The sequence below is a fragment of the Mesitornis unicolor genome, unplaced genomic scaffold, assembly GCF_000695765.1.
Source record: "Mesitornis unicolor isolate BGI_N332 unplaced genomic scaffold, ASM69576v1 scaffold10617, whole genome shotgun sequence".
NCBI lineage: Eukaryota > Metazoa > Chordata > Aves > Mesitornithiformes > Mesitornithidae > Mesitornis > Mesitornis unicolor.
This window is the reverse complement of record NW_010195748.1, coordinates 1-14,552: the sequence shown is the minus strand read 5'-3', so window position 1 is coordinate 14,552 and position 14,552 is coordinate 1. Positions and strand designations below refer to the sequence as shown.

The window sequence follows — 14,552 nt, the reverse complement described above, 5'->3', positions numbered from 1 at the left end:
TTTTCTGGGCTGTTGTATGGCTGCAGCCTCCTGGTTGTTGCAAGGGTGCTCTGCTGTAGACAAACAGACCTCACTGGGAGGATGGAGAAGCAGCTAATGCAGCAAAAAAATCTGTTGTGGGTTGTTTTTCTTGATTTTTAAAAAAGCAAAACATCCCTGATCCAGGAGCGTTTTGCAGAGGAGGGTTGGTAGCTGTGCCTTTGCTGTGGGTGACTCGGAGGTGGCAGAGCCGGGGGCTGACAGATCCCAGTCTGACCTGTTTTGGCATCCTCGTTCCTTGTTTGTCCCCAGCGTGTGCTTAGGCGCACGGTCCATTAACATAGTGGCCTCCTTGTGCCTTGCTGACGGAGAGGAAACATTGCAATACAATGGTTGGCACGGGCTGCATGAAAACAGCCCTTGGACCTCAACACCTCGCTGCTGCTGGGGCTGCGTGCCCGGCACTGCCAGCCGCCGCAGCGGGGACAGAGCAGCGCCTTCCCTGCTGCCTTGGCCGGGGTTGGGCCTGAAAACCCCTCCTGAAGTGGGCAGGCTCCTCCCTGGGCCGTGCGGGATGGGATCTGAGGGGATGAGTGGCTCTTGAGGCTGTGGTTTGCCTTGTGCACAATGTGGAGCCCCTAGGAGCTTTGCGTCTGTCTCTGCTGAGGACGCTGCTGTGGTTCGGGGTCCCGGGATCTGCTCCCTTTTGGATCATGAGCCTCCATGGAAACACCCCAAGGCTCCTTATCCTGCTGCTGTGGCATCTCCGTGGGGTTGCCCATCTGCTGCCGTAGCTGCCAGCTTGGCTTGCCTTGCTGCCAGCGTGTGCTGGGTGGCTGCCTCTGGTCCCAGTCACACGTACTGGGGGCTCTGCAGAACCCCATAGCTGATTCCTCCTGCCCTGTGGTGAGCAAGAGGGAAGAAGGGTCCTTGCCAGCCCTGGGTGTCCTCTTTGGCAGCCCAAAAGCTGGTGTTAACCTTTTCCCTCAGGAACTGTATCAAACATTTGGAAAGAGGAATATTTGCCCTTATAGGGAGAGGGTAAGGGGTATCTGGAGACCTGAGGGTCCCCGTTGTCTCCCTGCAGGTGACGCAGGGACTTGGCAGATGTTGCCCCAGCTGACGTAGGACCCAGGGTGCTTGGGCCGAGGATGAGCAAGCCCACAGTCCTGCAGCACGACCTGGAACGGAGCCTCCCAGCCATTGCGTCCATCAGCACCTCCTTCTCCCAGAGCCAGGGCTTCTCCCCGTATTGCTACTTCTCCCCGGAGAAGAGGAAAGCCATCTCGGACGTGAGGAGGACCTTCTGCCTCTTCGTCACCTTCGACCTGCTCTTCATCTCCCTGCTGTGGATAATCGAGTTGAACGTAAGTGGGGGGAGCAAATCCCTGGTCTTTGCCCTTTAAGCTGTGTGTTTTTACTTCAGTTCCTGCCACGTTAATTGCTCTGTTGCCGAAGTCTTGGGCCAAGTCTTTGTTTGTTCTTCCCAGCGCTCTGCTGATCTGTGGTGGCTGAGGAGCCGCTGCGCAGTCGGGATAAACGAAAGTCCAGCTCATTTCCTGCAGCCCGGCTCTGTTGTGGCTGTCCAGGGTCGTTAATGCTGCGGCTCTAGCGCTCTGTGTGGTGCTGTAACGAGATCTGGGGCCGGGGAATTGCCAGGTTGAGCAGTTGGCTGACTTCCTCTCCTGCTCCCCTTGCCTTACGTGAAGCTGCTGGTGGCGTTTGCCAGGCAGCTGCCGGCTTCACAGCAGCGGCTCCTTCTCGGAGCACAGGAGGTTGTGCAGACCCTCCTCACCCACCCGGCTGTTGGGCAGAGCCTAAAAGGGCTTTGAGCTTTGGTTGATCTGCTGCTGATCTCAGCTTCTGAAAGCCTGAGATGCTGCTCCACCCCACAGGGGACTGGCAAAGGGGAACGCGAGGGTCTTGCTCCTCTGCAAAGCGGCTGTCACACCGATGCAGGCTGCTGCCTTCACCCAGTGCGTCAGCTCTTGCTGGCTCTCAATCCACTTTATTGCCCTCGGTCCCATCAGGTCGGAGTTACTCCCTGGGCTGTGTTTTATTTTCTTTTTCCTGAACTGGTCCTGACTGGTTTCAACGGTGCTGGTGGCGGGTTTCGGGTACTACATGTCCTCCTGTGGAAGCAAGATGAGCAGATAGAGCCCAGCGCTTCTGCCTGCAGCCCTGCCGGTGCCTGGCCTTGGTTTATCAGCGCTGGACCCTGCGCTCACTTAGCGGCTCTTATCTCTGCCCATTTATCTCCTGGTGTCTGCACTTAACAGATTGCCTTGGCCAGCAGCTCCCTCCCTGCCCACGCGGTCTCCAGAGCGTGAAGAGACCCCCGCCTCCCCCAGCCAGGAAAAATCATCTCTGGGCCAGCATTCCAGCGATGCCGATGGTGTCCTGCACACCCGGCTTGGACCCTGGCCTCCTGTGATTGTCCCTGGGCTCTGGGCTCTCTGGAGAGGGGCTGCCACAAATCAAATATTCAGATAGAATAATAAAATAGAGATTATCTGCCAGCAGAGCGGTCACCAGGGTGATTCTGAGCGTAGGTCTTGCAGGTAGCCATTAATGAGTGACTAACTGCTGATATTTGGGCCCTGAGCCGAGATGCTGCATATTTAAAGCTATTAGGACAGCTTATTTGCCTAGTTATGAAGAGCAACGATTTTATATCATGACTAATGCTTTTTTTATCAAACGGTTTCCTTCACTGCAAGATAAGCTGAGCGAATTGGCCCTCGTTAAATGTCTGTTGCCTGCAAGCTGTAATTCTGCGAGCTCGCTGCTCTCGGAGACAGGGAGATGCCTCGGACGGTTCTTCTGCCTTGTTCACAGCAGTGGCCTGTATTTAAACTGAAAACACCTCCTAAACATCATCACCCAAAGCCTTCCCTGTGTCTCGGTCCTCCAGCAGCATCTCACAGTGGACTCATGGTGTGGGGAAGAGGCTTTTGGTGGCAGCTCAGCAAAGCTGCCTGCTGCGAGTCCTGTAGCCACAGATCAGATAAAGCAAGAGCACAGAACTGCTTGGCCTCCCCTCCCTCCCCACATATCAAGCACTAGCCCTGACCTAGAGGGACTGCTTCCCGATGGCTGCCTCTTCTGTCCTTGGACTGACGAGAGGGTGCCAGGACACTGGGCTGCCAAGAACTGGCCTGAGATCCACCAACTTGTTTCTCACAGCTCATCAAACAGCTGTCAGCCTCCACCAGCTTCCAGGCCAGCTGGGCTGCGTTCAAACCAATAGCCTAAAGGTGAAGCATTTGTTCCAGTTACCTGAGCCATTCGCTTCCTCATAAACAGCGAGCCCAGGCTCCCCAGAACAGGATTTATGGGGTCAAAAGTACCAGGGCTGTCAGCCTCCAGATTTTCTCAGGCTGAGGCAAGAGAGCTCTGCCGTGAGGCTTTTCCACGCCGCCGTACAACATCCCAGAGAGCGGTTTTGCCTCTCTCGGATTCCCTTTCGGTCTCTCCGTGTCTCTGCGTGTCCCCTGTCCTCCCCTCTTCCCCCTTGCCAGTGCGTTTGAAGCTGCCAGTTGCCTTCCTCCGTCGGATTTCCTGGAGGGCTCGGTGCTGCTGCGAGCCACTTTTTTTTAGAGCGGAGAGGGGACCCCTTGTGCTCTGCACAACGAGGACCATCGCAGCTTAAATTCCAGCAGGTTGCTGAGTGACCCCCACGATGTTTTGGCTGCCCAGCTGTGGGACATGCTCTGCTCACTGCGTTACTGAAGGTGCTAGAGAAGCAGTTTCCTGTGGCTTTTCATTTGCTCTGCATCTCCTGCACAGCTGAAATCTGTCACCCAAAGCGGTGGGCATGAGTGGGAGGTGGTGCCTGGCCAAGGGCTTTGGGCTGTGAGAGTTGTGTCAGTGGCGCTGGATGAGCTGAGGCTTTTTGGTGTTAGGAGGCCCCCACATAGATGTGTTTAATGTACCTGCATGCTGCTCCAGCCCTGGCTCGCACTCCTCGGTCTGAATCCGAGGGTGAAATGGGCCGTGGTATCCTCCCGTGGTCCTGTGCTGGCAGATGAGCATTTGTATGCCTGATGCATAACCTGACCTGGCGATAACCTCTGGTCACCGCTTGGCCGGGTTCTTTCTACCATTAGTTTCTTATCAGTGCACTTAATGGCTTTCTGGTTTCCTGTCTCCCCTTCAGACCAAGGATGGCATTCAGAAGAACCTGGAGAATGAAATCATCGAGTACAATTTTAAGACTTCTTTCTTTGATATATTTGTGAGTATCCCAGTCTGCTGCAGGTGGGGAACCAGCTTTGGAGCTACAAGTGGCGCTGATGAAGGCTGGGCAGGGGAGGGTCTGCATGCCAGGGGGCTGGGGTCTCCTCGCGGCCTTGCCCCTCTCCTGACGCAGTGAAATTGGGCAGGTCACAGCCTTGACCCCATCTGTCCCAGTGGTGAGGTCCTCGGGAGCTGGCCCATGTCTGTGTCCTCCCAGCACCTGGCACAGGGACAAGGGTGGTGACCGGTGTCGATGGCTTTTTGTTTTTAAAGGTCTTGGCTTTCTTTCGGTTTTTTGTGTTGCTGCTGGCCTATGCAATCGTGAAGCTGCGCCACTGGTGGGTCATAGCGGTAAGGAGGCAATTTTGGCTTTCCTGTTTTTAGTTTTCTCTCTGTGCCTGGAGTTCGCGGGGATCTGAGATCCGTACACTTATTTTTCAGGTCACGACGCTGGTATCCAGTGCCTTCCTGATTGTGAAGGTCATCCTCTCTGAGGTTGGTTTCCTTGGGCCCACCAGGGATTGCTTTGTGATTATTTGATGCTGCTGCTTTGCCATTTGTGTCAACTCCCTGTGGTTTCTGCTTTCTTCCACGCAGCTTCTGACCAAAGGGGCTTTCGGCTACTTGCTTCCTATCGTCTCGTTTGTCATTGCTTGGCTGGAGACTTGGTTCCTGGATTTTAAAGTCCTAACTCAGGAAGCAGAAGAGGAACGATGTAAGTATTTTGCTCCCTTCTGGTAGAGGTTGGCAGATGAGACTTAACCAGGCCTGGAGTTTCTGCTGCTTTGGCAGCACCTTGACAGATCTGACATTTATAGAGCAGTGATCTCCGGGCTGGCTGTGGTGGTGAGCGCCTGACTCAATTCTGCTATGGTATATAAGGCCCTTTAGGGGAAGAAAATACCAGATTATAAAAAGCATCTTTTAACTGAGTGGAGAGAAAAAAAACCATGCCAGATTCCCCAGTGTCTGGATCCTGAAGCCAGATGTGTTGGAAACCGAGCTCACCTCCGCATCGGAGAAGATGTTTTGAACCAGTGGGACCAACGCCAGGCGGACTGTTGGACTCTGGATATCTGTGTTCGGATCTGGGCTGGAGACCTTTCGGAGAGAGTTGCTTCGGTAACAGACACATTGCAGGGTTGAGTTATGGCGTGTGAAATTTTACAGCCTCTGGTCGCTGAGGTCAGACTAAATGGAGATCGAGTCTGACCTCATGCGTTACAAATTACCCCGCGGTGCCAGGCACCTGCAACTTCCAGGGGTCCTTCTAGGGAGTGGGTGCTCAGCCCAGATTGGCACCGCCACCCGTTCCCAAAGCAGCAGCAGGAGTCTGTGGCTCTCCGAGGCTTAACTGGCAGAAGAGGACTGGGAAATGACACCTAAACGAGGGAGTATTTGTCAGGCGAGGCTCAATCAGAAATGCGCTGACTGACTGGAAAACACCAGAGGATGTTTGGGTCTTGCGAGGAGGCTTTAAGATGAAAAATGATCAAGTGTTTAATGCCTCTATTGGATTAGGCTCAGGTTCCAAATTGCTTCCAGGGGAAGCTCTTATTTAATTAGATGCTTAATCGCCTTTGGATTTGACAGGCAAAAGAGCCCATTGATCTCCATGCAGATAAAATGTCTCAAACAAAAGATGAGGCAATAGGAGCTGAAAAGCTTGTGGGCTGGCTGGTGTCAGTGCAGAAAGACCAATGGTGTCTGCAAGAAAGCGGCTGGGAGGGTGTTTGAGTAGGGGTGGATGTGGTGGGGGTCCCCTCGGTGTTGAAGCATTGGATGCCGTATGTGTAAAACCTCGTGCTCCTGTTCACAGGGTACCTGGCAGCGCAGGCTGCAACCGCTCGTGGGCCCCTGCTCTACCCCAGAGCCCTTTCCGAGGGGCAGTTTTACTCCCCACCAGAGTCCTTCGCAGGTAAGACGCGCTCTCCTCCCTTTCTGCCGTCACCTCACCGCCTCATTTCCCAAACTGGTTCCCTTTGTGGCGTTCCTCCTGGGTCTTTCACTTCCATAACCACCTCCTCCCCCGGCTCTGTCTCATTATCCCAGCCCTTGGCAGCGGTGGGTGGCAGGGCCTCCAAGAACTGACACTGCAAAACAAGCTCCCCTCCTCGCACTGCGCCTGTGCCTGTGCAGGGGAGGCACGGCCACTGTCTCTCTGTGCCATCTGTGGAGCAGAGTTGCCCTCAGCGCTGCACGCCTGGCTTCAGCTCGGTGGGAAACTGGAGCCTTTTGCAGTCTTGGGATTAAACGCTCTTAGCTGTGGCTAAAGTGCTGGAAAAATGCTGCCCTCGGCTTGAGGGCACAGGGGCGAGTTGCCACAAGCAGGTGAGGATAGGAGCTGGCAGCGTGCCGCTGCCCTGTGACACTGCCCGGTGCTGGCTTCGCAGACCTTCCCTGCTTGGGAGCGAGGGGACGTCAGCCACAGCAGTTGTCTCGGTGTCGCTGACAGCTGGGTTGTGCTCAGCCTTCAAGAGCAGAGCAGGGCCTGGGCTGCATGGGGTCATCCGCCCTTCCCCTTGGATAGGGCATGGGGATTGGATGCTGTGGAGCTTGTACGAGTGGGGTCTTCATCAACCGTGTGTTAATTGTGCGCTTCCCCCCTAGGGTCAGACAACGAATCGGATGAGGAAGGTGCGGGGAGGAAGGCGTTGACAGCTCAGGTAAACAGAGGCAGCGTGGCCTGGGGCTGTCAGCTTTGGGCTGTGGGAGTCCCTGACAATCCTGCGGCCCCTCAGGGTGCTGATCTGCTGAGCGCCAGAGGCTGCTGTCTCTCATTTCACAGCCGTCTGCTCTGGGGACATTTGGCTCGGGAGCTGTGCCTGCCCCTTGGCACCAGGCTGTTCCCACGTGCCTGGGGACCGGTGGCATTGTGGCCGCCATGGGATGGGGTGCTCCAGGTGACCCCCTTCCTGTGGGAGTGTGATTTCTGGCTCTGCTTCCTGCCTGTCCCTCACTCCCCTTCCCTTTGTAATCCCTGGTTACATGGCCATGTACCAAAACCGGTGTTGCTTGGAGCATCCCTGCCGAGCTGTGGCTCGCAGGGCGGTCCCTCGCCTCCCTGAAGCCTGGCTGGGCACAGGCTGCTTTGTGCTCTGGTCCAACTGGTTCTGCTGCTGTTCAGCCCCAGTCCTGGCACCTCCACAGGAGGAAGCTCTGGGCATCTCGTAGCTCGCTGCCCGCTGGAAACCCTCGCGTGAAGGCGGGAGACTCGCTGGTAGACGCAGCTGGTGTGTGGATGCAAGCCAGGGCGGGGAGCGTGACTTTGAGCTCTGAAATGAGGCCTCTGTGACCCAAATTAAGAGATTTCTGCGGTGTGGTGATGGGAGAGATCCCCTTTCCCTCTGCCAGCACAGGGAGGGGGGTTGTGAGCCTTGCGTGCACGCTTCAGGCTTTCTGCAAACCCAGCTGATGAAATGCTCTCCTCTCTCCTAGGAGAAAGAGTACGTCCGACAAGGCAAAGACGCGATGGAGGTTGTGGACCAAATCCTCGCGCAGGAGGAGAACTGGAAGTTCGAGAAAAACAATGCAAGTGTCGTGTGTCCCCCGCCCCACCTGCGCTGCCGGCAGAAAGCACGGATGGCTTAGCAAAAACGGGAGGAGAAATGGGGCTTTTGAAACCTCCTTGTGACAGGAAAAATTAACAAGCGTTACAATTACCTGATTGAATTAGGAATCTCTTCCAGTTCAGTTAAATGTAAAATCCCGTCTTATTTAATTAGATGTTTAATTGCCTTCCTGTTTGACAGGAGAGAGCCCGTCACTCCTCCCTGTAGACGCAGGGGTGGACAGCTCACCTTTGGTAGGTGTTGGGCCCTGTGGGTGCCGCCTCTGCCCTTGGCTCCACAGCCCGCTCCTCCCACCTGCAAAGGGGTTTGTGTCCCCCCTTCCCCAGAACAGGGACCTGCAGTGCAAACTGGGGACACCTCTGATTTACATCTCTCCACCGTGGCTTCGCTGAAGGGCTCTGAGTCGCACCTCTCGCTTCGGGCAGCACGGAGGCACACAAAGCAAAGCGGGCCCTGCCCTGCCCCTCTCCTCACCGCGCTGGTTCATTCCCTGAGCTACAGCAGAGTTTTCTGGGGTACCTACAGCTCCAAAGGGGGCAGAGAAAGAGGTGGTGTCCCTGCCTCCTAAACCCAACCTTGCTTTCTGCCTGTGGGCTCGCAGCACGACTGGGGTGAGAGTCCTGCAAACTGCAGTCTCATCTGGTGTTTGAAATTCCCCTGTCAAGTGATCCATTGTCTGATGCCAAACTAGCTGGGCAGATTGTTTTCTTTATCCAAAGGGGGCTGGATTTAAATAGACTAATCAGAGTTTAACACAGGGCTAATGATGAAAGGTTATCATCTGTCCATCCCTAACTCCTCCGGGGAGGCTCTGCTCAGATGTAGGTAACAACAGCGGTGTTGGCAAACCCACCCCTTTCCCTTACCCGATGTGGGTAGGTTGCTACGAAGGGAATTTGACCTTGACGTGGGGTTTGCGGGCTGGCACGGGGCGGATTCTTTTTCTGTCTCTGGATATTGTTTTGTTGACGGAAATTTGTGCGTGTGCATCTGAAACGTGCTCGGCGGTGGGGTCACTGCCTGGCGTGGGGGGACGGGGACAGCTGAGGCTCTGCCGAATGAGGCGCGAGGCGGGACGGCCCCAGCTGCCAGCAGATTTTGTTTGCTAACGTCAGTCTTTCCTGTTTCTCACACAGGACTTCGGTGATGTTGTTTACACTTTTGAAATACCTTTCCATGGCAAGACCTTTATTTTAAAGGTGAGAGACCCTTCCTGGATCGCTTCCTTAGTCTGTGTGGTGCAGGCAAAGAGCAACAGCTCTGCTCAGAGCCGTGGCTCAGCTTTCACACGCTCTCCCAGCCCTGACAGGACAGGTCAGGCTGCGAAGCAAAGCTCGAGACAGATGAACCGCACCGCTCGCTCTAGGGAATCTCTCCAGGAAAGCCCCTTGGCTGGCAGACAAACTCCCCAGCAAATATGCTGGGCCCCAGTCTCTGCTGGTGGAAGTGGGAGCAGGTGACTGCAAGACTCGCTTCCAACCCCAGCGTCTAGGACTAATCTGACCAAGGAGGCTAATTGCAACTAATTGCCAGCAAGACCAGGGCTGAGCGTGCGTCTGCTGCTGCCTGGCATTGAGAGGAGCTGCTCGGAAGTGCCTTGCTCCGTGCCCTCTTGCTAGAGTGGCTTGGCTGTAAACCACGCTTTAATGAAGCATTGGTGCTGCGGTGGCTTTTCTTTGTTCCAGTGCATATGTTGCCTCGCTGGCAGGAGCTGCCGATGGAGCAGCTCTGTATTTGCGAGGAAAAGCTGGATGGTCCCACTTTACTGCATTAACCATTTGCCTCCAAAGATTCCCCCGTCCCACAGGGACATGGAGAAATGAATATTGTCTGCACTGGAGCTCAGAGCAGCGTTTCAGCAGCTTCCCCAAGCGATCGCGCACACAGCAGATCTGCTGATGGAGTGGGGTGAGGGTGGGAGAGAAGCCAGCCCCAGGTCCGTCTGTCTCGCCGTGTTGCAGACAGACACTGATGTGTCTTAACACCTGGAAGGACCTCGGCAACTCAGTGACTGCCCTGTCCCCCCTGGCTCTGTGTGTGTGCCCCTCAGGGGACAGGAGCTCTGTGGCAGAGAGGTGACAGCCGTGGCTTCTCGTGCGATCGAGCTGGCCCAGCCTCGCCGCTCCCCTCCTGCGTTAGCCCTGTTGTTCTTTGTGGTCAGTCCTGCATTCCTTAGAAATAATCTTAGCAAAGTGGCGCGGGGGATTTGCTGACTGCTCTGGCTCCGTCCTCAGGCTTTCCTGCAGTGCTCTGCTGAGACAGTTTACCAGGAGGTTATTCTCCAGCCCGAGAAGATGATCCTGTGGAACAGAACGGTGGCGGCCTGCCAGGTGAGCGTGCCGGACAAAGATGGCTTAATCACAGGAGCTCCTTGGAGCGGAGAGCTGCAGCTTCCTGCTCCAACACCGGCTGTCGGCGGTGCCCGGGCCCTGCTGGAGCTTAGCTGGATCCGAGGCACTGAGGCGTTAAATCTCCGCCGCTCATCCGTACGATCCGAATGCTCGGCGGTAGCCAGCTGCATGCGTGTGCCCATCCAAAAGCCCATGAGGTGGGCAGGGAGGTGGGCTGGCGGCTGAGCCAAGCCTGCTTTTGCTTGGTGGGGTTTGGGCGGTTTTGCACCATTGGTGGGGATCTGGAGGCAACGCCTGTGCCCCCCTCCTCTCCCAAAAAGGAGAGGGATCGATCCCAGGGCAGGAGACAAACCACTGCACACGCTGCCAAAGCGCTCGTCCCCCTCGGCCTCAGATCAGTGCTAAAGGCATCCCGGTTCGTTCAAATCCTGCTGCTGTTTTAGGGGAGGGTCCGTATCGCCCAGCTGTTGGCACACGCAAACCTGCGGGCACAGTGGGAGGAAATATCTCCATTTATTTATTTCCCCCCCCCAGATCCTGCAGCGGGTTGAAGACAACACGATTGTCTCCTACGACGTGGCAGCTGGGGCTGCAGGCGGTGTCGTTTCCCCAAGGTCAGTTTAATCCACTGCCTGTTTTGTACTGAGCCCCTAAACGCTCCCCTAAAACATGGAGAGAAGCCTCTGAGCGCAGTGAGGGGGCTCAACCCTGGCTCTGCCCCTCCTCAGTGTCAATGGGGCAGGGCTGGGCTGTGCAGGCAATGCTCCCGAAGGCGAGGAGCCCCTGAGTTCTCCTCCAGACGTTTCTGGCAGCAGTCTTGCAGCTCAAAATGTGTCTCGGTCTCCCTGATAGCAGCGCTGCGCTGTGCTTTGTCCCTGTGTTGACACACCTCTGCCACAGCCGTTCCCAGCAGCCAGGATCTGCTCCTGCAAAGTCCCGCATGTGTTTGAAGGCACTCAGCGCCCTTTCTTTTCGTAGGGATTTCGTGAACGTGCGGCGGATCGAGAGAAGAAGAGACAGGTACGTTTCCTCGGGGATGTCGACCACGCACAGCCTGAAGCCTCCGCTCTCCAAGTATGTCAGGTAAGAGGCAGGCTCTGGTGTTTTTAGCTGATATCTGACACACGCACTTTGCTTAAGCTCAGGGCACAGAGCCACCGAAATGAAAACCCTGCTGTCTTCCTGGCAGCGTTTGCAGGAAGCTCATCTATTTGTGGAGCTCAACCTTGCTTCCCTTGTTCTTCTGCCTTTGTTCAAGAAACTCTCTGTGCTGTTCAGCGTCGCTCGGGCGTTTCCCAGCTCTTTGCTCGGGGGAGTGGAGGTGCTGAGCAGCAACAGCACAAACCCCGACCCTGTCCGCATCCTGTTTATGTAACAGTTAATTCCCAAACAGGGCCAGCTGCCGCTTTGAGGGGCAGTGAGCAGCTGACCAGGGCTCGCTCTGTGCCTCTCGCGTGCCTTTTGCTTCTCGTAAGCCGCTCGCTTGCTGACTTTAAAGGCTGAGGACATTGAGAGATGGTCCCGTGGGTGAAGCGAGCTGCGTGGGGCTGGACCGGCTCCCGAAGCATCGCCAAGTCCTTGGCCTCTCCCCTTCCGAAGGCGCAGCTTCACCCGGCTGCTGATGGATCTCAGCGGAGTTGGTCTCATCAAACAAGGGCTCCTTGTTACTGTCTGCTCCGGTGCCTGGGGCCCAGCTGTGCCACTTCACGCACTGACTTTGTTTTTCCTAATAATCTGGTTAAAGTAATTGACATTTTAACTCGAGCTGCTGTAGCTCCCTCAGTCTATTTAAGAGCTGGGGACTTCAGGGCCTAGAAAAATCTTTCTACAAATGTATGCAGCAAACAGAGTGTGTTCCTGAGCAGGGAAGGGAGATCTGTACTTGGGCTGTGTGTGTGAGCACAGCCCCTGTCTCCGAGGTGGATCAGACAATGCAAGGATCTGGGGGCTGTAGTGATGAAGATCCCTGTGCTGAGCCTGTCCTGACTGCACAGGGTTTTCCTGGGACCTCTTATTTGCACCCATTTCCCCAGGGCTGTGCCTCAGAAACCTCCCCACAGTGAAGGGCTGGTGTCAGGGCTGGCACGGTCTGGAGGCAGAGGCTGCTCCCTGGTGCTGTGCACCCTGAACCTGGCTCTGACTCTGCTCTTGCTTCCCTGCAGGGGTGAGAACGGCCCTGGAGGATTCATCGTGCTGAAATGTCCCAGCAACCCCAGGCTCTGCACCTTCATCTGGATTCTCAACACGGACTTGAAGGTAGAGCCGGTTCTTCCCGGCCGTGTCCTGTCCCCAGCAGAGCTCCTCGGCGCGCTCCGGTGTCCCCTGCACGCTGGGGCCCTGCACTGCGCTCCCAGCCCGGTGGTCCTGCTTGGCTGCTTCTGAAAGCTGCTCCTTAGCAAAAGCTGCCCAGAAGGGACTCGAGTTTTGCTGGCGGAGGTTAAACACTGCCTGAAAATCGCCCTCTTTCCCCCTGAAGCTGCCCTGGTGTGAGGTGGGGAAGCTCTTCCTTACCTGGCAGAGATCTCGCTTAAGGGTTTTGCATCTCTATGGGGGAGAAGAGATTTTAATCCTCTTTGAGGAGCGAAAATATTTGAGCACTTCAAAGCACCCAGGAACCTGCTGAAGGGGCTACCCCCTCGCCCCTGCCTGTCCTGCTCCCACGCATCCCGGACCCACCACGGCCACCCCACGCCGTGGGCTGTGTCCAAGGAGAAGGCTCTTGGGCAGCCCGAGATGACCCAGATCTGGAGCTATTTGCAGCACTGCATGTCCAGCCCTTGCCGCTGGCCCAGACAAAAGGCAGCGCATGAAGGGAAGAGAAGGAGCCGGGGTCGGGGGGGAGCGGCGCTGGCCCCGTTTTCTTCCTGCGCTGGAGGTTGACGTGGTAACGGCGCCGCAGCAGCGAGCACAAAGGCTCCATTCATCAGCACTTTGCTGCAGAGCTGCGCGGCCCCCTCCCCTCCCACGGCCCTCCCTCCGCACCGAGCAGCTCGGCTTGGGAATGGCTTTTGGGGGGAGCAGTTTTGGAGAAGCAGGGGCAGAGCAGAGCCCCTTTGCGCTGGAAATGCCTTTTCCATCACCAATCTGGCTCCGCTGCACGGAGCAGGTTTGGGAGGGACAAGGAACCCTTTGGTTGTGCAAGATGGGGCTGGGAAAGCAAAGCTGCTCCTTGTTCTTCCCGGGCCGGAGAGCGCTCGCCTCCGTCACGGGGAGAAATGCCGTAGCGGCCGAGTTATTAATAACGATCTCGTCAGCCGCTTCCAGCGCCTTCCTGCAGGGCTCTGCTGCTGCCCGGACCCCTGGGCTGTGCTGCCTTGCCGCTTCCTTCAGCCCCGAGGACGTATTTATAGCGCCTGGCTCATCCCTTCCTGCCGCCAGGGTCGCACACGTGTGTGTGTTTGTGGCCGTGACGCAGGCGTCCGAATTGGCTCCATGACCAGCGTCTTGCACCCTCCTGCCCCTGCGTCTGCTTCGGGGAGAGGTCTTTGCCTCCTGCCCTGCTCAAACCCCCCCAGCCCAATTTGGGTCACCCTGTGCCTACCTCATCCCCAGGACAGAGCTGCCTATCCTGGGGTACACTTGGACAGAGCTGCCGAGCCTCCGGTGCTCCTCAGCTCCCTTCCCCCGCAGAGACAAGGATTTTTAATGACTTTTTAAATGCATTTCACATAATGGAGCACAGGCCGAGGCGTTGGGGTTGAGTCGTGCAAGGCTTTTTTAGCGAAACCAAAGTGCATTTCGGTGCCTCCCCCGGAGCCGGCTCCCTGAAAGCAGCAGCTCCCCGCCGCGGTGCTTGTGCATCCCTCAGCCAAGGTGGGGGCAGCCCCTGGCCCCAAACCCCTCTCACACCTCTCTTCTCCTCTGTTTCCCCCAGGGCCGCCTGCCCCGGTACCTGATCCACCAGAGCTTGGCCGCCACCATGTTTGAGTTCGCCTTCCACCTGCGCCAGCGCGTCAGCGAGCTTTCGGGCAAGCCGTGAGCAACCAGGACCTGCCCTCACCAGGCCTTCCTCTGTGGGACAGGACCCTACGACCCCCAAGGGTCATCCGTGACCCCCCCCGGGAGGGGATGCCCCCTACTCACAGCGCTGGGATGAGCCTGGGGGGGCTCAGCTCGTTCTCCCACCACCGTCTGAACCCACTGACTGTTGTCTGCCAAACCCCTGCCCTGCTCTCCTCAGGGTCTGACCTCACCCCTGCCCCTCACCCAGGGGTTGGGGGACTCATCTGTTCCTCCCCGCCAGACTCCTGTACTGTTGACAAAGAGGAGTCAGAAGCCAAGGCCACTTTAGAATGAGGACATTTCATCCCCTTCCTTGTCCAGATCAAGCCCCATGGCTGGTTCTGCCCCTCTGTGTGGGGCGGCAAAGGCCCAGCTCCTCCCCGTTGTGCCCCCCAGGGCTGTGCCCCCC

At 56.7% G+C, this 14,552-nt stretch overlaps 1 protein-coding gene across 2 annotated transcripts; it reads left to right on the top strand.

The window, feature by feature from the left end:
• The first annotated feature begins 1,060 nt into the window (after positions 1 to 1,060).
• STARD3 (StAR-related lipid transfer (START) domain containing 3) lies at positions 1,061 to 14,158 on the top strand. 2 transcript variants are annotated; one of them, XM_010188231.1, is made up of 14 exons: positions 1,061 to 1,346; positions 4,139 to 4,216; positions 4,492 to 4,569; positions 4,660 to 4,713; positions 4,816 to 4,933; positions 6,038 to 6,136; positions 6,829 to 6,884; positions 7,657 to 7,749; positions 8,927 to 8,989; positions 10,025 to 10,120; positions 10,676 to 10,755; positions 11,120 to 11,224; positions 12,304 to 12,397; positions 14,016 to 14,158. In XM_010188231.1, exons 1-14 carry the CDS (start codon positions 1,131 to 1,133, stop codon positions 14,118 to 14,120), a joined length of 1,335 nt encoding a protein of 444 aa, XP_010186533.1. In that variant the 5' UTR covers positions 1,061 to 1,130; the 3' UTR covers positions 14,121 to 14,158. The 2 variants fall into 2 exon arrangements, with proteins under 2 accessions (XP_010186533.1, XP_010186534.1); XM_010188232.1 differs by lacking the exon at positions 4,660 to 4,713 and having other exon boundaries at positions 1,131 to 1,346.
• The last annotated feature ends 394 nt before the right edge of the window (positions 14,159 to 14,552 follow it).

What these genes read in the sequence shown, in the direction of transcription:
- STARD3 (XM_010188231.1), top strand. Translation starts at nt 1,131, where the DNA reads ATGAGCAAGCCCACAGTCCTGCAGCACGACCTGGAACGGAGCCTCCCA. An exon ending in TGAAGGTCATCCTCTCTGAG is followed by an intron (nt 4,714 to 4,815) that starts GTTGGTTTCCTT and finishes TCTTCCACGCAG; the next exon opens with CTTCTGACCAAAGGGGCTTT. An exon ending in GAACGGTGGCGGCCTGCCAG is followed by an intron (nt 10,121 to 10,675) that starts GTGAGCGTGCCG and finishes TCCCCCCCCCAG; the next exon opens with ATCCTGCAGCGGGTTGAAGA.